The sequence below is a fragment of the Rousettus aegyptiacus genome, unplaced genomic scaffold (assembly GCF_014176215.1).
Source record: "Rousettus aegyptiacus isolate mRouAeg1 unplaced genomic scaffold, mRouAeg1.p scaffold_m13_p_8, whole genome shotgun sequence".
NCBI lineage: Eukaryota > Metazoa > Chordata > Mammalia > Chiroptera > Pteropodidae > Rousettus > Rousettus aegyptiacus.
Genome location: NW_023416311.1, coordinates 92,213,475 through 92,234,496, shown reverse-complemented (window position 1 = coordinate 92,234,496; position 21,022 = coordinate 92,213,475). Strand labels below are relative to the sequence as shown.

Here is a 21,022-nt window from a genome sequence, read left to right as displayed (position 1 = left end):
TGAGCAGAAAGGGAATTGATTAAAGACTATAAGAGGTCTATCTATCTGGGAGGGTACCAAATGCAGAGAACACAGAGTCACCCACCCCTCATCTCTACCCCTGCCATCACCAGCCCCAGAGTGGACTCACAGCAGCGTCTGGTGACTTTGCATCACTGGTTGCCAGATTAAAGGCAGAGCTCAAGACTGTGGTCCACTGCAACTACGCCTACCTCATGTGCCTGAACCCTAGCAATCGGGAGCAGAGAAGAGAATAGCTAATCATTTTCATCTTCTATAGTAAGAGGCAGGCTCTGCCTCACAGAGTGAGGCATTCCCCAAATAAGGAAGGAGGTTCTGCTGCTGGTGAAAAAAAAAAAAAGAACACACATACAAGGATGCCTTAGGGAGAAGCAGCAGGAAGAGTAATATAGAGAAAGTTGCAGAGTAGGTAGGTGTGTGTCAGATGAAGGAGCCTGGAGAACAAAAACAGTGTTTTCTAGCAGCGGAAACAGCGTGCTCGAAGTCATGGAGCTGTGACAGGATATGGAATATTTGGGGAGTTACAAATGAGCTGGGTGATGTCTTCTCCTCTGTCTCAGCTGGAAACAGTAGGGTGTTAGTGGTTATTTCCAAAAGTCAGACACAGGGCGCTTTCATAAAAAAAAATAGTATGTATCAGCCAGTTACATTTTATTTTAATTAAAAACATATGTCTGCATGTTCAATCGCCACTCTCGTTACAAGGCCAAGGCCGTTCCTTTGGGTGAGCGGACATTGACTGCGGTTCCGTGCTGTCTTTCTTAGATAACACACAGCATATCATTTACTCTAATTTTGCTTTTCTTTTTTAATGGAACAGAACTTTAAAATACTTATTTAAAAAAACTCTAAGTGCAGATGCCTAACTGTTTAAAGGTATCCCCTCATCCCAATCTTTTAACATCACTTTTCCAATCCTATGCTAGCAATGTTCTTTTAATATGCCTTCATCAAGTCTTTTCAAACCATTCGAGGTAGTTCTCATAGATCAATATCAGTCTTTCTTAACATACTCATATTTCCTCAGCTTGCATAATATGTACATGCAAACACAGACATGCATAATATACAATAAAAAACACACATGGCCTAAATGAGTTTGAGAGCTTCTGTGACTGATTTCTGAGTCTATGTCTCACTTGTGGGGTGCACTGTGTACTATAGGTCAGCCTGCTAGCAGCCAAGCCACAATGTGGGTGTCAGTGTATCTCACAGGGAGAATGGAGAGCCCTGGGACATTTGGAAGGTGATTCATTAGAAGCCATCTCCAGGCATCTACTTAGCTTAACATTCCTGGTCCAGAGAGTCTGCCGAGCAGTGACTGAGAAGACACTTGGCAAAATTGGTGGGGTCGATGGTTAAGCATTTGACATACAAGACTAAGAAGTTTTTATTTAGTCTGCCAGGAATAGGGGTACTTGAGAGAATTTTAATTAAGGGTGTGGCATGCTAAATTTCATGTGTATATCGAGGTTTAAAGAAGAACCCTATAGCACCTTCTACCTACCTGTATTGTCCCCACACTCTTTGTAATTACTTTATTTGTCTGACTCCCCTTTGTGCTTCTAAGCACTCTGGCAGAGCGGACTATGACTTATTGGGGTTTATTGGAGTTAAACATAGTACCTAAGGTTGAGAAAGCACTCAATCATCAATCGTAAATGTGGGGTGAATTAATCAACATATCAATAGATTATATTGTATTTGTCAATGTGCTTTCTCATTGCCATTCAGGAAAGAAGAATGTTAGGCTAGGATGTTCAGACAGAGGTAGACACTACTTCCCTGAGAGAATAGCACATCTGGGCAGCCACATGTAAGAAGTCAGTTGTCTTCCCATTCACAGTTACCTCCCCAGCTGCATTCTTAACCACTGTGACCACAGAAGTAGGGGAAACAATGGGGTGGGGTGGGGTGGGGTGGGGTGGGGAGAGAACTTTCCAAAGTTTCATTTCTCTGATAAATATATGTATTTAATTTTGTTTGCTCATGTATTTAGTTTATTTTAGATCGACTTTGAAGTCTAAGCAACTTCTCAATTTTAATAGTTTGTGGTATTCGTGTGGGATTTGTGTAGAGCTAGCAGCTATTCAAGGGAAATGCGTAAAAGAAGATGGGTCCAGGAAGATGTTAACATTCCTCAAGACAATAGTCAAAACCAAATGCAAACAACACACAAGGCCCCTGAGGTTTGAAAAGAAAAAATAAAACGTTTCAATGTTGAATTCTGCAATTCTGCAGAAACACTTGAGTTAATCTTGTGGACCTCTCAACTGTAAATTATGAGGACCAATTTCTTTCTATTTTGGGTGAAGATTTCTCATCAAGGAGAAGAGAACTTATTAAGTTGAAAGTAACTTTTTTAAATGACAAATTAGTTGCTTCAAGTATAAACTGCATTAGTCATTAGACAAAACTACAAAATAATCAGAAAACATTTTAATATTAAACTAAAGATATTGTTATCCACTGATAACAGTGAAATATTATTTTTAAAGCCTAAGGGATAATTAGTTTAATTGAAAAGAAGTTCAAAATATGCTGTAGCATGAGACTGATAAATATGCTGCAAAATCCATTTTACATATTAATAAACTTCTATGAATTCAAGTGTGAAGTCAGTGGTAAAATAGTAAAAGTACACCATTACATTTAGAGGTAAAGAAACTCCACTGTCACATTTAACATCGTTCTAGAAATGCTAGGAAATGCAATTAGACAAGAAAACAAAGTAATAAGCATAAATATTAAACAGTCGAAATCAAGTGACTGTTACTGGCAGATGAAATGATTGTATATCCGGAAAAGACAAGGAATCAAGTAGAATAAAATACACAAAAAGACACAAAGATTTCATTAAGGTCTTTGATTATAATACTTTCCTATGGTAAGTTATTTCTAAATCTTATTGAATCTCTATTACTAAATACCTACTTGTTCCCTAAAATTCAAGAAACACAGACATATATAACAAAGAGAGACCTCACTCCCTACTCCCCTGCCTCATCATATACATATACATATATGCTGTTTTTCTAAATACCATGTAATAAAATACATGTTTAAAAGAGCCTACGTGATTCTAGAGATGAAAAAAATTGAAAAGAGACTAACTATATGAGTGATTATAACATTTTATTTATTTTTAAAGGTAATATAAATTACTTTCACTATTTAGAAGTGACAAAATGATAATAATTATCAGTAGGGAAAAAAACAAGGAAGTATTTGCCTAGAAATTATAGATGTGGCTGGTTATATTTTCTTTATTTCTTTTTCTTTTTCACAGAGCAATCAATGGACTAGAATAGAGAAACTGTCTAGATGTATGTACTTACAAAATTTCATTCATTTCTAAGTAGTGGAGAAAAGGTGGATTATAAATCCCACTTAGATCAAAAATATAAATAATTTTTCAAATGAAAACGAAATATGCTGGAAAGCATCAGAGAATCATTTTATACTTTTTGGATGTGGAAAGCATTTCTAAATGTCATAAAAAAAAATAAAACTATAAATAATAAATAAGACATAAAACCCAGAAACTATAAAATAAAGATTAATATATTTAATTACATAAAATGTAAAATATTGGTAATTTCTTTATTGCATTAAAAAATCCACAACAACAATAGCAAAAACATAAAAACCTGGAAAAGTATACTAACAATAAGACGGGCAAAGTGCTAAAATACTTACTGTCCAAAGAATTTACATGTCAATAAGTAAAGGAGGAACAATGAGAGAAGGAAATGTATAAAGCACATTTACAGATGGTTTACAAAATAAGTGAAAATGACCTTTAAAATATGAAAATGTGCTCAATCTCATTCAGAATAAAACCATTCAAATCAAGTAAATGAATTTTTTTTTTGGCCTATTAAATTGTGAAAATTAAAAAGATTAATAAATGTCAATGCCGGAAAGGGTATGGCAAAAATAGGTTTTCTCATTTATTGTTGGTAGGAGTATAAATCAGTATGAATTTTAACAGGGCAATTTGGAAATATATAGCAAAAATTTTCATGTGTATACCCAGAAATTCCATTTTTAAGAAAATGATTACAGAACTCAAGTATATATATACATACACACACACATATATATGTATGTATTATGTATGTATGTATGTATGCATGTATGTATAAAAAACACCTATGCAACACTGTTTAAAATTTTTTTAAATTGCAAATATACTAAAAAATATATGGCATATTCATACAATGGACTATTAAAAAGGTCATTAAAAGAACTATAGTAGAGCTTTATATACCAACAAAGAAAAAATGTCTATTTTTGTCAAAACTCTGACCCATTTTATCAAAAGTTTTTAAGAAGGGGAAGCTGCGGAGGTCTCTACCTCTCTGTTACTCACTTCCTTTATTGGTCACACAAAGAGAAAAAAAAATAGATTGAGCAGTGGATCTGTTAGCTATGGCTACATCGATGCTCAGTAACGAACTATGCCAAGACTCAGCGGTTTCAAACATCAGCGGAGATGACACCCTCCACTCTCCCCTTCATAACACATCTAAGAGCCAGGGAATAGCCTTAGGTGAGAGTGCCAAGAAAGATTTAAGCTACATTTTCTGCCAGCCATTTTGAATGGGAATGCTCCAATCTGGGTGTCTATTAGAGACAATAAAGTAGTGATTATTATATATCTGACTAGTAAACTGTCATATAAAGATACATTTATACTCAACAAAATGGGCATAAAAGAATGAAAGAACAAGTCAATCTTGCTGGAAAACTGAAGAGAGCTTTGTAAAGGCTTTAACTTCTGAATTGGGCCTTGAAATATGAGCAAGTTTAGTGATTAATGACTTAATTTGTTTCAACTCCACTGAGTGCTCTGCAATTCAGTTCTGGCACTAACCACTCAAAGTTTAAGACAGATCCCACAAGTTAAAAGGCACAGTTTCCAACAAGAATTTTCTTACTTCAAGTGTTTACTTCTTATTGTAGGGGGGCCCCAGGCCCCTTGTACTTCTTAATTAGTCGGAGTTCTCCAGAAAAAGAGAACCAGGAGTGTGTGTGTGTGTGTGTGTGTGTGTGTGTGTGTGTGTGTCTAGAGAAAGAGACGAAGAGAGACATTTATATTAAGAAAGTGGTTCACATGATTATGAGGGCTGACAAATGTTAAATCTCTAGGGCAGGCTGGCAGGCTAGCATCAGGTATGAGTTGACCTTGCAGTTTTAGGTCTGAAGTCTACAGGGCAGGCCAGGCAGGCTGGAAACTTGGGCAAGGTTTCTATATTGAAGTCTTGAATTTATAGCCAGTTGATTAAAAATGCAGGCCCCTACAATACGCTCAGTTTCAGTAATTTACTAGAATGACTCACAGAACTCAGGAAAGCTCTATACTCACAAATTAAAGTTTTATGATAAAGGATACAAACAAGAAGGACATATAGGACAAAGTCTGAGAGGAAATGCAGAGTTTTCTCTTCTCATCCCCTGGAATCAGGCGAGCCACCCTCCCATCATATCCATGCTTTTACCAACCAGGAAGTACCATTTGAGCGTCAGTGTTCAGAGTTTTTATTGGGGTCCATTACGTAGGCATGCTTGATTAAATCATTGTCCAGGGAGCCAAACTTAATCTCCGGCACCCTTCCCCTCCTCAGAGGTCAGGCTGGCCCAAAGTTCGAACTCTCTAATCATATGGTCAGTCTTGCTGATGACTAACCCCAACTCTGAAACTGTCTAGATGTTCTCCCTGAGTCGCCTTCCCATGATTTATTAAACCATGTTGATTATTAATGTTCTCTTCTGATTTAATCTTTTCTTCTAATAGGAAACAAGAAAGTACTTGATTTCTGTGGTTGGTTCACTGGAGCTACAGTAAGGCATACTCTAAATATCAGGGAAGCTAGAAAGCCTCCAAACCAACATTAAAATTACTGTGGTGTTTTATGCACAATGAATTAGAACAGAGGTATATAAAAGTACACTAAAGAAACAAACATCGCCCCCAGAAAGGCAAGGCAGGCCTGATCCTGACTGATTTCACAGACATGTCTAATTAACACATCTGCAGTGAAGAGTGTGTCCCTCCTATGAGTTGTTCAGCATTTATAAAGCATTGAAAAAGGGAGGGGTGAGAGAAGGTATCTTTGCTAGAGAAGGTATCCTTCAGGGACTGCTGGGAAAAGAATATTATGGTCTCACTGGCAAAAGGAATGCAATTAACTGTCAGCCTAATATCATTAAATATTCTCATCTTCATGCCCTTTTTTCTGATTCAATGACCAAATGACTTCATAATTATAATTAGATTTCCAACAAAAGATCCAACTCTAGGGCAAAAATTTTCTCATTTACCAACAGGAATAACTTGTTCCAGTTCGAGTGATAGAACATAGCTATAACTCCCCACAAAAAGCTCTCAGGTAGCCAGAGATGGAAAATTCCTAGGCCCTGTATTATATAAGCAGGTAAAGAATGAGTTGCCTCAGTTTGTGTGGTGGCAGCACAAATTTCAAAGCCTGGAATTAGGGCTATGAGGTCCAAGTAACAGGACTTACCGATTAGAGAATTACTACCTTAGAAAGCTGTAGAGGTCGTTTTCTCAATTGTTCACATGGCTAAGGAGAGAGGGAACTCAGTTCTACACTCCTCAAACCTGGCAAATATCTCACTCCCTGTTGGCTACCAAGACACACTCCCACCCTAACACATGCTTCTGTAAAACAATGGAAGGCAATGGGGACTGCTATTTCAAGTGGCAGAGACAGCTAGTTGTCCACCAAAATTTGTACTCTCTTGCCACTACATCGATTTTCATTGGTAATAAGATTTCCCACCCAGGACTATACTTTCCAGTCTCCTTTGCATTTAGATGTAATCTCGTGACCAGCCAGGTATCATCAAATGGAATGCAAGCAGAAGCGATGTGTGTCACTTCCAGACCAAAGCTTTTCAGAAAGCTCTTCAGTCATTTCTACACCCTCTTCCCCCTCAGCCACGTGGAGATTACATTGATGACAAAACTCTAGAGAACAGCAGAACCACAAAATGGAGGAATCCTGCAAACTGGAATCACGACATGGAGTAAAACTATTCACTGACTATGAACAGCAGATGCACAATACTGTTTCATTAGTGAAAAATAAATGTATACAGCGGGTTCTCAAATAATGTCATTTTGTTCAACATAATTACAACCTTGATGAGATGCTGTAGGAACTTAGCACTTGTTTATATATATTAGCCTACGGTAAAATAAGCTCCGTTATACATTGTTTTGCTTAAAGTCACAACCTATCGTCGACATTAATTGAAGAGTTACTGCATTGTGTTTGAGCTTTTGTAAAAGTTACAGGTTTATTTGTTACAGCAGCTCTCATTACCCTAACATACTACATACGTGTTCTCTTGCCCTGCTTAGCAGTATCTGAGAACAAATGGCTAAAAGTCACCCCTGTGCTTAGAGCTATTTTGTCATTCTCTCGCATCCTCAAGCCCAGGTGAGGTTCTCTGATCTGGTCTCAGCAAACATGAGAATTGTATTCTCCATGGTAAATTAATGGTTTAGCATTTCTGATTTAGCATCAATTGCTATGAACTTGCTCAATGTAGATCTCTCTTAAGATATCCTCAGTGGGCTGATACATTTAGATCTTTGAGTCCAAAAGGTCACAGAACTCAGTCCTGGCCTATGAGAAATTCTCAATTGAAATGTAACCACACAAGGCCTCTCGGAAGTGCTCTTCTAAATGTACCTGGGAGGCACAGATGTTTTCTCTGATACTTCCTTTATATTTTCATGAGTTTAAAGACAAGGAAAGGACGGCCCAGCAGTCAAAACTCATAAATTATGACAGCCAGCCAGAGGTAAGAAAGTAATACGCCAAATGCACTAGAAATATACAAGCTGGTATCTCTCTACCCACCCCCCGCCCACCTGTCGGTGTTACCTGAAGACCAGAGGCATCAGAGAAGCTTGTTAGAAAGGCTGCCGTCCTGTCCCCACCCCAGACTTGTGAATCAGAATTAGCATTTTAATAAGATCCGCATGTGATTTGTGTGCTTGTTAAAGTTTGAGAAGCACAGCTTTTGCCTCCCGTCTCTTCTCGCACCCTCACGTCTACCCCTTTTCCAAGATGAACGATGAACAGGGCATGTGTGTTAATCAGCTTATACCATTTTTGTTACCTGAATAGCAGTTATTAGAGGAAGAGAAGTGAGTCAGGAAACCCGACATCACCTACCTCATAGAGGAACCTAGAAGTGGGTGCAAGAGATGAGTTCCTAAAACCACTTTCAAAGTCCTCCTCCTTGGTTTCCCCTAAAGATCCAGAAAGCCTCCAAGACTTCCAGCAGACCCTTCCCTTTTCTGCACATTCTCTTTCCTCCTCAGAGGCTGATGGGTAAGTGAGGCCACTCCATGAAAGCCCGGCTTCCATCGTAGCCAGCCAACAGGGCTCACCTTCCTTTTCTGACCAGAGGCACTTATGTGCCCTGTTCATGCAAGTGTGGGGATTTGCCGAGTTGAAATGCCCAAATTAAAATATAAAAACAGCCCCCCAAAGTCACTAAATTTCAGCATAAAAAAAAATTTATTTATAAAGTATTCACCAACAGAAACTTAAGAATAAGTAAGCTCTGGAAATTTTACACAATGGATATTCTTTTAATTCTTTTATTATTGCCTCCTGCTACAGTCTATAAAGTGAAGGTATGGGGAAACAGCTTTGTTTATACCTATAAGAGGAACAATTATAACAAGAAGTGTATTTATTATTTGACCTAAGAACTACTTCCCAGTCTCGGTTCATGGTTCTATTTCTTCCTTTCTTCCTTTTTTTCTTCCTTTCTTTACAATTTAAAAATATATCCTCAGGCATTTAAGGAAATTAATTTATCTAGGTAATTAAGATGAGTGAAGCTCTATTGATTTAACAATTCCAGATGAGTTTGGAAACCACAGTTTATAACTTATAGAAATCTATAGCATTGGACTTCTTGTAAACTCATCCCACTCTCTGGGAGTCCCTGATTTCCAAAGGAATTAGCAGACGAAAGTCATAATCTCCAAGATTTTGTCATCATTAAAACGAAATAGGCATCAGTGTCAATAGAAGCACTAACGCCAGCATAGTAGTTTAAAAAGTCTTCTTTTGTAACCTGAGGGAGATAAAAGGCAAGGGGGAAAAAAGGAAATTGTGTCAAAATATGTTGAATCACAGTAGAGCATGCTATGTTCTTCCCCAAATATTTTCTAATGAATTTGATTTGCCACTGGCAGTCGAGCTGGGTCAGGTGAGTCAGGAAGCCTGGCTTTCCTTTCCCCTCAGAGTTGGCTCTCTGAAGTGGGACATTTGCAAGAGTCACCAAAGACCTACCTGCCCTCTGGCCAGGTATAGCTCCCCCATAACCATCATTTTTTTTCATTAAGATAAAAATCTCTAGAGCTCTGCTATCCACTATAATAGCCACTAGTCACTTGTGGCTTTTGAAATTTAATTAAAATAAGAGATGATGAAAAACTGATGTCCTCAGCCACACTTTCAACCACTCAATCGCCATATGTGATTAGTAGCTGACATCTTGGAGGGTGCAAATACAGAACGTTTCCAGCATCACAGAAAGTTCTATGGGACAGTGCTGCTCTAGAGCATAGTTCGTATGATCATACTGTTATTATTAACACTTTAGGGTAGAGAAGTTAATAGCTAAATGAACAGGTAAAAACTCTTTAGGGAAAAGGAGTCTAGACCAAACACTTAGGTAGGGATAGAACTAGAGAATGGGGCACTTCCCGTGATGCTCAGGCACCAGGTGTACAGTGAGGCCTATCATTCTACAGCAGGGTGCAGAGTCTAGCCCTGTCAGAGGTGCTAGAGAGCAAACTCTCCCAACTTCTCAGTTTTGGCTGGGATGTGTGTTGGTGCTTCATAGTTGGTCCTGTGCTTCCTATGAAGTTAAGAGCAAAGACACAAAGAGCAGGAGTCAGCCCCTAGGTTCCACCTCTCTCTCCTCTGTCTTAACCTTCCTCATTCCCTAAAACCAGCCCATAGGGTAATATTATTCCCCACAGTCCTAGAAGCATCACTCAGAGGTTGGGCATTCTGAGAACTTGCTTGACCAGCTAGATGGAAGGAGTCCAACCCTGCAGGAAAAGGAATATTAACATCGAAATTTTAAACTCTCATTCTTGGCTGTCAGAATAATGGTTTTATGGGTAATTACATTTTGTTCTTTTAAGAGCACAAGAGTGTGTAATTTGAACAGCGCCTTATCCTTTTCAAAGAGCTTCCATCACCTGTAACCGAAACATCACACAAGTAACATTTTTAAATGATCCAAGAACACCGTCAGGCAAAGTAAACTTTCAAAGAAGCATGATATGTAACAAGTTAGCTAGTAAAAAGAAATACAGTTTAGGATCACTTTAGTGGAAATACAAACCTAAACGAACTCTTATATTACAAGAGGAGTTAATGTTTTAAGCCTGAAATCGAGGAAATTCTATTAGATCAGAACTATGTTAATAGCAAGGCACAGTCTGATAATGTGAAAAAAGGACAAGGTTGGTATTATAAATTAAACCATATCTAACTTTGTAGCTTAAAAACTCTATCTCTGGTTCCTAGTAACAATATCTGAAATATTGCCATGAAAGACAAGTTCTTGCTTTCAATGCATGTATAGCTTACCACTAGATGCATGTACAGCTTTCTAAATAAAATATTTTAAATTTATATGATAGCTGTCTTGGAAATTCTGCTTTAACATGTTTTCAAGCATAATTTCTATTCAATTTATATTTTAAAATACTATTAAGATAAGATTTACATATGCATACATCTAGGAACACTTCACTCTCTAGAAAACAGCGTGTGTTACAGCTATGCAAATAAAGCATTGTCAACTAACAACTAGCCTGGGACTATTTTAAAAGGTATAGGGGATGATTCAATCAAAAAATGGGCAGAAGACCTGAACAGACACTTCTCCCTAGAGGGCATACAAATGGCCAACAAATACTTGAAAAGATGCTCAACATCACTAGCTATTAGGGAAATGCAAATCAAAACCACAATGAGATACCATTTCACACCTGTTAGAATGGCTATAACCAACAGGACAAGTAATAACAAATGTTGGAGAGGATGCAGAGAAAAGGAACCCTCATACACTGTGCTAGTGGGACTGCAAATTGGTACAGCCACTATGGAAAAGAGTATGGAGGTTCCTCAGAAAACTAAGAATTGATCTACTATATGATCCAGTAATCCCTCTGCTGGGTATTTACCCTAAAGATTTGAAAACCCATATCCAAAAAGATATTTGTACACTGATGTTCATAGCAGCATTATTTACAGTGGCCAGGACATGGAGGCTACTGAAGTGTCCTATGACAGATGATTGGCTAAAGAAGCTGTGGCACATATATACAATGGAATATTACTCAGCCATAAGAAGAGATGAAATACTGCCGTTTGCGACAACATAAATAGACCTTGAGATAATCATGCTAAGCGAAATAAGTCTAATAGAAAAAGCTGAAAATCACATGATATCACTTATATGTGGGATATAAACCTAAAAGCAACAAATGAACAGGACAAACAAACAGACTCATGGACATGGACTATAGACTAGTGGTTACCAGAAGACTACAGACTAGTGGTTACTAGTGGGGTGGAGGAGGAGAGAGGAGGTAGGAGGGGTCAAATATAGGGTTTAGGGGGAGGATGAAGTGGGTAAAGGGGATCAAATATATGATAGCTGAAGGAAACAGATGTCAAATGATAATGTACACCTGAAAATTATATAATTGTATTAACCAATGTTACCCCAATAAACTTAATTTTTAAAAATGGGGGAAAAAAGTAAAAGGTATATGGGAACTTTTTATGACTCGCATACTAATTACATTTATATGCGAATAGATGTCTCCAAGTATCTGTAAAACTTATATGAAGATAGTTGGCACAGCCCTTATAATCTTCTTTAAATTACTGACTTGCTTAACAACACTTTTCTTTCTTGTTTTAATACGAATGAAACAAAAGTAAATTTTCAATCAAACTCTACCTAAAGGAGCTCAATTAGTGGAGCCTGAAGTAATGATAATTTACTAGATTCACTTTGTAGCTTCAAAGCTGGGTAAATGGATACTGAATGATGTTGCCAAATGAGATTTCAAGCATGACTAAGTATGAAACTTGTGAAAGGTATTTTATTTCCCAGTTTCCTTGGAAACTAAAGGAACAATCTAGGTTTCCTAAGGTAATGCCTGACACTTGACAATGGCCTACGTTTGTACAACACTTTATCCCATCAAGGTGGAAATGCTCTAAGGATCACTATATCTCTGGAAGAAGTAAGCCACTCTGCCGCCTGCCATTTTTTCTCAATTGCATGTCCCCATTCTGTCCTAAGGCTCTCTTGGAGCACTGATTATCACCAGTTCCACAGGAGGCCTGAGCGTTCCTAGGAGATCAGCTACTCAAGCCTTTCAAGTTTAAGATCAAGATGTTCCCAGAATCAATATAAGTCTCAGAGTGCCAAGTGTTAAGGTCAGTTAAAAAAAAAAAAAAAAAAAAAAAGATTGTTCAAGTCTTTGATGACCGGATTATAAACTCCATACTCAGAACTGGCTTCAAGTTTTGGGTATTAACCTCTGAGTTCCTTGTAGATTTACTAGGGGGTCTAGAGCAGAAGGGTGTTGGAGATGAACGATAGTTATATGGGTGGTGTAGTGTACATCTGGGTGTGGCCCTTTGCAATTTGAGCTGCTTGTCACAGTTCCAGGGTTGGGAGCTAGAGTGACAGCTGGACATCCGTGATGCTCACAAGAACTTTGGTGAAACAGAAATTGCATCAGCAGTGTTCAGTGGCTGTTAGGATTTGTTTAACACTCCAGAGGAAAAAACGAATAAATAAATTCCATTTATGAAAAATAGGGAAAAGAACTGAGAATAAAAGAAAACAGGTCACTACATGTTGAGATTTTTTTTTTCCCCCATGATACAATATACCTTTCTGGTAGTTGCAGGGTCTGTTATCAAACCTCAAAACCTCAGCTGCTGGTTGGTTGCTTCCATTTTCAGTGGATCTCACTCCTGAAGGGCACCTTCCACTCTGTTTTGCTGAGGGATGATACTGGCTTCGGCAAAGCAGGTGTGAGAATGAAAGAAGAAGGCCATGCTATTCTCAGAGAGGAAGAGCTGTTTTACCACAACCTCTCACCACACCAACTGAGATGGCAGAAGAAAGCTTCTCACACAGCACTGTTCTCAGAAGCCCCATCAATCATTTTTGTAGGTTTCTTTCAAAAGATTTCACCTATCTTCTGTTTCAGAACACTTAATTTTAGGAGATTGACTTAGTGGGTATTTTTTATTACAATAAAAATCAAGCTTATGTGGTTTTCACATAAGCAACTTGGAGAAGTAAAACCATGCTTAGAAAAGGATCAATTAAATATAAATAACATTATATGACAATCCACCAGACTTTTTGGCACATTTGTTTTTCCTGTAATCATAAACATTTCTGATGTTTAAAATGTTGCTGCTTCTTTCGACAAGGTCTTAATTTAAAGGAGCAGCCTGTAATATCAATGGTTGTTGACTAATCTCAAAAACTGGAAGTTGTGAGGTTTTTCATTCTGTGCCCAAAAGAGATAAGCATAATTCCAAAAAGATATACTACTCAGAGGGTGTTAATAGCATTTCATAAACGAGAAGCAGAGGGCACCCACGTAACATCCAAGAATCCATTTGGTTAATTTAATCTCTCCACTTGATTAAACATCAGCAGACCAGACTACACCCCTAGACAGCCTGATGAGGTTTGAATAGTTACCTACTTATACTCTCGTGGCCCAATGAAGCATTTACATTGTCCAAGAGAAGTGAAGGGCCAATTACCTACCTTCAAGAATACAGGAGACTTTCCTTGAGTTGTCTTGATAGACCGTCTGCATTCAAGAAATGTATTACATAGGTTCCCAACACTGCCATAGGAAAGACCCCCACTGTCTTGGCTCCAGAAGCTGGATGAAACTCCGAGAGGGGAATCTCAGTACTTGTTCTTTCCCTACTCTCTGATGGCTCAATCACTGTGGTCTGTTTGTTATGAAACCCAGTGGTTCCATTTGCATTTATTCTGGCTCACAGCTCTGCCCCCATATCCTAGAACAGAACCTGGTACATTGCAATAGCTCAATAAATAATTATTGATGGGATGTATCTTCAACCTAAAACCATGTTGTGTGCAAAGTCAACCTACAGCCTACTTGGAGGCGGCCCAGCTCTGCCTTCTATACTGCTCCTGGGGTGTGAAAGGAGACTCTACACCTGCCCAAACCAGAAAGAGCCAGACACCTTCCTCCATACCTCCATCTGTGTCTGGAAAGAAATCCTATCAAGGTGTAAATGTCTGTGAAAATCAGGTCTTCGGACTGGCTGAAAGAATTCTGCCTCAGTCTACAATTCAGCTCAGCAGATCTTGCATTTCTTATTTGCATTATAAATGGAATTCAGGCAGATGTGAACCGGAGGCTAAGTCGGGGAGCCCCTCCATTCTTGCCTAGATTTGTCTTTAGGGGAATTAGAATCCAGATTCAGTGCTGACATTGGTGGCTTGTTCTGACCAAACCTGATTCTGAGAATTTTTACATACATTGTTCCTATTTCATAAAAAGCTGCTAATTTATCCTCTTTTCTTTGGCTTATTTGCTTACTTCTTTTCTGGGTCCAGGCGCAATGAGTAAGATGCTCCCAAGAGCTGTTTTAAAGACTTTTTATTGTGTTTTTTCTCTTGACCCAAGTGTTTGCTTTTTAAATTGCAAATGGATAATGTTTAAATTGTGTGTAAGTTAAACAAACAAAAATATATATCCAGAAAAGTATTATCAAATGATTTTTTTTTTTTTTTAGAGACCTTCTCTACTCTTTCTGATGCTATGAGAAGTAAAGTTAGCAATGAGTGAATCCTGACTAGGCCGAAAGTCACAGGTAAGACTAGGAACAGCAGTGACATGATCCTTGGCCACCAGGTTGTTAGATCTTATTTACGGAGGGCAAGAAGGCCTTGGCGAAAACCTTGCTTGTGGGCCCAGAACCAAATCTGCTAGAAGGGAGGTAACTGAATGTGACCAAACACAGTGTGAGGCATGGGTTATCTGAAATCTGATTGTGCCTTGTGCCCTAATTAGACAGGAAGCAAAGTACAACCGGAGAAGACGGAGCCGATAGCTGCAACCTTGTCCTTGTGCAGAATCACATACTCCCTTTATGGCCCCAGTTAAGCAGAGGATGAGTCATACCCAGAATCAAAGACACGAATCTATCTAGAGCAGGAGGCCTGAAACCCACCATGCCCAGAAAACCGGGGACATCTCCTAGCTACGATCTGCAAGGTGCAGGCTGCAGAAAATATGGATATTTCTTCTATACATTTCTTCATAATTTCTTCTGGTTTTCTACATCATTTCTACATATTTTTTCATTACTCTTGACATATTTTGGCCTGCCAACCTCGATAGAAGCCTAGATGACAAATTCAATGGAAAACCAGACTGTATAATTAATTTCCAAAAAAAGCTAGCTTCTTTGGGGAGGCCCCTACCCCCAAGAAAAAAGTCCCTTTTCTAGCCTATCACTAGGGTGAGAGTTTAGCTGCTCAACAACAAACAAAGCAAGGTATCCGCTTTAATGATTGCTTTAATTCTCATCTGGAAACACCTGTTTTCATAATATTTAAGTCAATGTATATCCTGATCTCGACTTCTAAGTCTGAAAAATAAAAAGTAAACAAACGAATTGATATAAAGCATGGCAAGTGTGTTCAGAATCAATTAAACATGTACAATCTGAAAGGAGACCATTACCCCAACCTACGTCCCCAAACCATAAAATGAGAGCAGTCAGGAACAAAGGTGACAAGAAAGAGGACTATCCCTGAGAAAAAAAGCAAAGAATCCATTACCTCCAACACCACAGCCAGAGGTGTGGCTAGTCCCTGTGTGTTTATCTCTGGCCCAGACATAGAACACACAGAGTGGGAGCTGTAGTATCAACATCTGTTTTCCAGCAGCTGGGGCTGCCTTTGCTTAGAAGACTTTCCTGGGGAGATTCTCATGCATTAACAATATGAAGCCAAGGCATAGAGCTAGGAGAACACTTGGAGTAATAAAGTGTCAACGTGAATGGTCTGCTTTGGAGTATGTCTGTGATGCTAGGTTAGAGCACACCAACCTCCTTTGTGCTGGTGGCCAATGGCAGGGAGGGAAGAGATGCACATTTCACCAGGCAAATGCTTGTTGATATGGTCTGCCCACTCGCAAAGCAAGAAGTCCCACATAAAATCAGAGAGCACAGCCCAGCCTCAAATTTCAACCACAGAAACACTTTGAACTGGCTCTCCTGCTCAACAAATGGCCTTCAGTCTCACACTAGCTTTTAAAATGACCCCAAAATGTCATTTTAAATCTATTTGCAAACCAAGGCCTCCCTAAACAATAGGCAAAGAAACTCAAGATTCAATGATAGAAATTGAGGCCAACATATGATCTCCTATAGTCCCCAAATTGGGACAGAAGCACTTAGAGAGTTACAATCAGTCATAAAAACAAATGAATTTTCCCACCTAGAAATGGACCATCTAAAAGGAGGTGAAGAAAGACTGGGTACATGGGTGGGGATTATAATTAAAATATTCAAATTTTTGTTAATGGCCAAGGAAGACATCTAATGTTTATTCTACACCTGCATATATCAACCTGGCTCTAGTTGCTTCACAGACCTTATTTTAATTAATTTCTATTTTAAAGCTAAGCAAACAGCCTCAGAGAAGTTAAGTCATAGTTAACAACTCAGTGTTTTTATTCCTGCCCTAGAGAATACTCTGTGTGTTGACATGAAAGAAACACTGGGATTAACCTCAACTCAAATATTATCCTGGCTTCGAGGCAATGCTTAATTATTTGGAGCCATGTGGCTGAACCCAAAGCCCTGGTCCCCAGTTCATACATTTAGAGCTTCCAGGCGGTTCTCATCATGATGATGAAATACACATCCGTGTCAATGGACGCGCTCACCCCTGCATAGTAGTTCATAAACTCTTCAGGGGTCACCTGCAGTGGAAAAGTTAGAAATAAAAGTGAAACCTTGCTTCTCACCATTTCAAGAGAGGCTCATCTCCAGTACCTGTATGTGGAGCAAAAATTTTAATCAAGGGGCTTTTTAGTGATGACAGCTGAGAAATAAATCTAAAACAAGAAAAAAGTGAAGTTGGGGGTGGTGGTGGCATACGGCATAGAGGAATAGAGGAAGACGGTCTTGGAAATTTCCAAACCAACCTAAATGGAAAGTGAGATGCAGGTTTTCTCTCTCTGGAAGAGCAGAAGCCCACCTGCGCAGGTAAGCGAGTCTGAAACTCAGAGTCAGAAACAAGAGTTTTTTAACTATAGTTAACACTGTCTTTTCGTGACACATCAGAAACGGCATCTCACATCCTTGTTTCAGGGCCAAGAATGTCTCACATTTCAAAAAACGGAGTTCTGTCCTGTGGGTAAAGAAACAGACTTTTCAATTAAGAACTCCACAGTTTCAGGCTTTTTTTTTTTTTTTTTAAGATACAAATTACTTATTTAGAGCTCAGAACAGGTAAAAGAAAGGCGGCCCTTGCTTCTTGCCTCCCTACCCTCACCCTGGGTTCTCTCTCCATCCTACGCCTTTAACTGTCTCTTTGGAATATCAATGAATGTTTTTTTATCTATGCTAGGATTTCATATTCCTTTTAGTAAAAAAGAAAAAAATTACCAGTCTTCTTTTTTTTAATAGCTGTAGGCAAGACATACACTCCTATTCAACTGGATTGCCTGACATGAATAGTTGATTCAGAGAGAGAACTGTCCTGTTTGCTATCAGCCGCCAGTCAATTCAACCAAATGGACAGCCCTGCTTATATGCGGGACGCAGTACAATAGTTCCGGCCATTCTGGAAATTTATCGTTCTGTAGTTAGCCCTCAATTTTAAGTGTCATGAGAGATTTAAAAGATCACAAAAAGTAAAATCCATGTATAATTCAAAACCCCTTTCTAGTCCATGTCATCAAACTCCTCTCTCTTCAAGACCAATCTAACTTTCCCGTGAATCGTATGTGCTGATGAACCACTTATCTTTTTTACTGAAATTATAAGTGAGCAGAGGAAAAAGTTACAGGTTCCATAGTTCTCCCCCTGTATCTACCCTCCCCATCCCCCCCAAAATAATAAAAAGCAGTAGGAAGAAAGTCATCGACTGAATTAATAGTTGAGCTGTGCTTATCGGTGGTCTTAAAGTACAAGTAAATAATATATGTGCATAGTTTTTAGTAATATTTGAATACCATTCATGCCTTCTTGTCTTGAATTTCTTTATTTCTGTCTTCTGCATCCCCCGTTTATAGAGTATTAAACCCTACGTGGAAGTCAGACTACATGAAACCGGAGGTGAGAGCTAATACATTTGGTCATTTCAAGGAAAGATCATCGTTTATTCTTAGAGAAGTGTCTGCTTATTCCCCAAGACTCCACTTACTTTGGGAATGGCCTGAATTACAAACTCTGATTTCTCCATTGGGTTTGCCCTCATCATACTAAATTACTTTGCAGTAATAATAGCAATTATTACTTAAAAATTTTGTTTGACATTTAGAAAATTGAGAGAATGGACCCTCCTGCTTTTGGTGGGCCTCTGGGCTGTGCTACTTTTAAGTGACAGAGTATATATGAAATACGGGAGAAGGTCCTGGATGGGAGCAATAGATATATCTCAGTCATGATACAGAATAGCGTCCCTTTTTCTCAGCCCCAGCCAGATTAGAAAAATCATAAAATAAGTTTGGGCTATCCACATACACCCAGGAAGATGCTTAAAGAGTTTTTAATTGTTCACATCTGCATGAGATAGGTGAAGCAATTAAGACTCATATTACCTCGAAGGCTAATCGAGTTCTAAGAGATCTTTTAAAGTATTTATACTTATAAATAACGTGTACACAGGACAACTTCAAAACCTAGATATTAAAAGAAAAAGAAGAAGAAGAAGAAGAAGTGAAAGTCTGACCCAGTGAGGGCGGGGCGTGGGGACAGAATCGGGGAGGAAGGTCTGCTCACGCATTCTTTGGTTCCTTTCACTGCTCCATCTGATGGCTTCTGTATAGGCTGCTCTGGGAGCAGAGTGTGGGATATTCACACAGATCTACGGCACCCAACTTTACGACTGCTGCAAACCCCAGGAACCTTCCTGACGACTCGAGAGTTTAGCCTAAACTATTAAAAATTCACCAATTTGAACATCTTCTTTGGCTAAGAAGTATATTAACTTTCTTGTCTTATTCTAAATTCAGTCTTGTTTGGACATCAACTATATTTTCTAAACATAAGTGAGTACACTGGCTTCAAGAGTAGCTATACTTCACGCTAAGAAATCTTAATATATAAAACAACTCAGGTTGAAAAAGGTAAATTAAGGGCTAATTGTTCTCTTTATAAAGTTCCTGTGTATTTAAAATATGATTCAATGAATGAAAGTCTGAATCATATATCACTTTTCAGAAACACCTTCATTGTGTCTATTAAATGAGATAGCCCTGTAAAGCCCTTAGCATAATGCCTAGTAGATAATAAGTGCTCAGTAAACATTGCCCAGATCCATAGTTATGCTAAATAAGGTTAATTTGCACTTCGTGTTTAGTAGTTTAAACAGGCACTTCTGAATCTTTTAGAGGCAGGGACCTCAAATACAAATGTGAATAAGAGGTTTCTGGGGCATTTATTAAAACTGTAAATTCTTGAGCTCCACACACACACATACACACAAAATCAGATTTCATAGTTCTGTGATGCAACCAGCAATGTACATTAGGAATACAAACTCCAAATGATGATCCTGAACAGAGTTGGGTATCAATACAGGGTCTGTGATAGGCATGTGATATTAAATGCTGTAACTGCTAAAAACTCCAATGACCTTTATGAGTACTCGAGAGCTGAATATGGCACGTTAAGATAAATGTCAGAAGTAACGGGGGTGGGAACTTTAAATAAGCTGAATCACAACTTGCTACATCAACTTGAGTTAAAGCAAAAGGCAGCTGAGGTTTCTTCTGGCAATAAGAAGGAACCACCTGCAGAAAGGAGGCAAAGACACCCTGGGATCCCATGTAGAGCTGGGCTAATTTGGGGAAATGGCCGTTGACTATTTTTCCACTGCCATCTCAGATCAAAGGCCCGCGATGTTGGAAGAAAACAGAGTTCTGTTACTTCTGTCCCTAAGCACTTGGCTGCTCTGCGGAATCTGCCCCCCCACCTTTTTTTAAAAAAAAATCTACCTCTACAATCCTTTCAGTCTACAATAAAGACCATTTCTCTGTCCCCAGCAGGAAAACGTCAGCAAAAGGAAAGTACAAAGAGCGTTCCCCTTCTCCTCACCCCTTGCTAATAGGACACACCACAAAGTTCTGTGGAAAAAGTTGGAGGAAATTCTCTCCAGAAAAAGAAGGCTCATTTCCCCTTCCTGTCAGCACCCTCTCTCCTTCCCGCCTGCCTGCCGTCCCACTAATCCTTTTTGTGTGGCACAGGGCTGAGGGGGAACTGCCCCGGGGTTCTGCTGCTGCTGACGATCAGCCCAGGAGAGAACTTCCTTCCCCCATCACTCCAGCCTCAGGACACCTCAGAGCAGAACTGGTTCCCAGTTCGATGATCCTTTTATGCATTTGTAATTTAAGGATAAGAGTCAATGGGGATGGAATGGTTGCTTTTGTTTTTGAGTTTACTGCAGTTTAGAAATGGAGGTTAATCTCAAAGCCTACTAAAAATTAAATCAGAGTAAATTCTGTTATCTGGCATTCCTTCCACTGAAAGCTTCCCTTAAATGGCATTTCCACCAAGCAAAGCGTGATGACAAATGATGCTCATAAGAATGTGTGCAAAAGGCACAGCAATGTCCTGAAATGCCTTGTGACTCATGTTCCCAAAAAAAAAAAAAAAAA

General features: G+C 38.8%; 1 protein-coding gene across 3 annotated transcripts in view; it reads right to left on the bottom strand.

Annotated features, from left to right (window-relative positions):
• Positions 1-6,177: 6,177 nt before the first annotated feature.
• CAPSL (calcyphosine like) overlaps positions 6,178-21,022 on the bottom strand; it is a 33,182-nt gene continuing 18,337 nt past the window's right edge. For 2 of the 3 annotated variants that reach the window (XM_016142448.2, XM_016142449.2), the window contains exon 5: positions 11,795-17,119. In XM_016142448.2, coding sequence (XP_015997934.1) covers positions 17,018-17,119 — 102 coding nt within the window. In that variant the 3' untranslated portion in view covers positions 11,795-17,017. Of the gene's footprint in view, positions 9,154-11,794; positions 17,120-21,022 lie in introns of those variants that run through there. The other variant, XM_016142447.2, reaches the window with a different exon arrangement.